Below are 749 nucleotides of genomic sequence, written 5' to 3'. Positions count from 1 at the left end.
CTACACATCCTTCCTCAGTCCATGTTCCTCCACTAGTTATTCCAGCAGGAATATCTTTTTATTTGCTGCCTTCTGATGGCAGCGGTCCAGCTGGGACATGGACAATGAGCGGGCTCACGAGGACTGCAGAATAATGGTAATAACTGCCTTTGACGGTAATGCTTTTCCTGAGCTGAGCTCTGCCGCTGAAGTCGCCATGAGGATGTGGTTGCATACCCGAAGCCGAGGAGCACGCGTTTCCCCATTGCTCAGGACCACCCCCGTGCCCCAGGCCACCGGTGCGGGCAGGAGGCCCGATCCTGCCTGGAGACCCCGCGGGGGCCGCGCCACACGCCGCCTTCTGCCCCAGGCTAGATATGCTTTTCCTGCTCTTCTACGAAATACGGCCGGCGGGCGCGGCCGCCGTTCTACTCCAGAAAATACGCCAGTGCGGCTACACACGGAACAGCGCGGCTGGCCGGGCCGCGCGGGGCGCTTTATTCCAGGCACTACGGGCTGCGCAGGGCGGCTGGGCGGCGCCGCTACACGTAGCGTTACGGGCGGGCGCCCGGCGCTTTCCCCGCGGCGGCGGCGGCGGCCCCGTCAGCTGAGAGGCGCCGGGCCGGGCCGGGCCGGGCCGGGCCGCGCGGCAAGGCAAGATGGCGGCGGAGATCCACTCGCGGCCGCAGAGCAGCCGGCCCGTGCTGCTCAGCAAGGTCGAGGGGCACCAGGACGTGGTGAGCGCCGCGCTCCTCATCCCCAAGGAGGAC

General features: G+C 66.6%; 1 protein-coding gene across 1 annotated transcript in view; it reads left to right on the top strand.

Moving 5' to 3' along the window:
- The first annotated feature begins 420 nt into the window (after positions 1 to 420).
- WDFY1 (WD repeat and FYVE domain containing 1) overlaps positions 421 to 749 on the top strand; it is a 27,231-nt gene continuing 26,902 nt past the window's right edge. The window contains exon 1 of the mRNA XM_085298575.1: positions 421 to 749. This exon is cut by the window's right edge and continues 4 nt beyond it. Within this exon, the coding sequence (XP_085154701.1) occupies positions 639 to 749 (111 nt within the window). The 5' untranslated portion in view covers positions 421 to 638.

Source organism: Rhea americana, unplaced genomic scaffold, assembly GCF_003343005.1.
Source record: "Rhea americana isolate MKP2758 unplaced genomic scaffold, rheAme1 scaffold_14, whole genome shotgun sequence".
NCBI classification, from domain to species: domain Eukaryota; kingdom Metazoa; phylum Chordata; class Aves; order Rheiformes; family Rheidae; genus Rhea; species Rhea americana.
The sequence above is the reverse complement of the archived record's forward strand: the minus strand, read 5'-3'. Positions and strand labels throughout refer to the sequence as shown.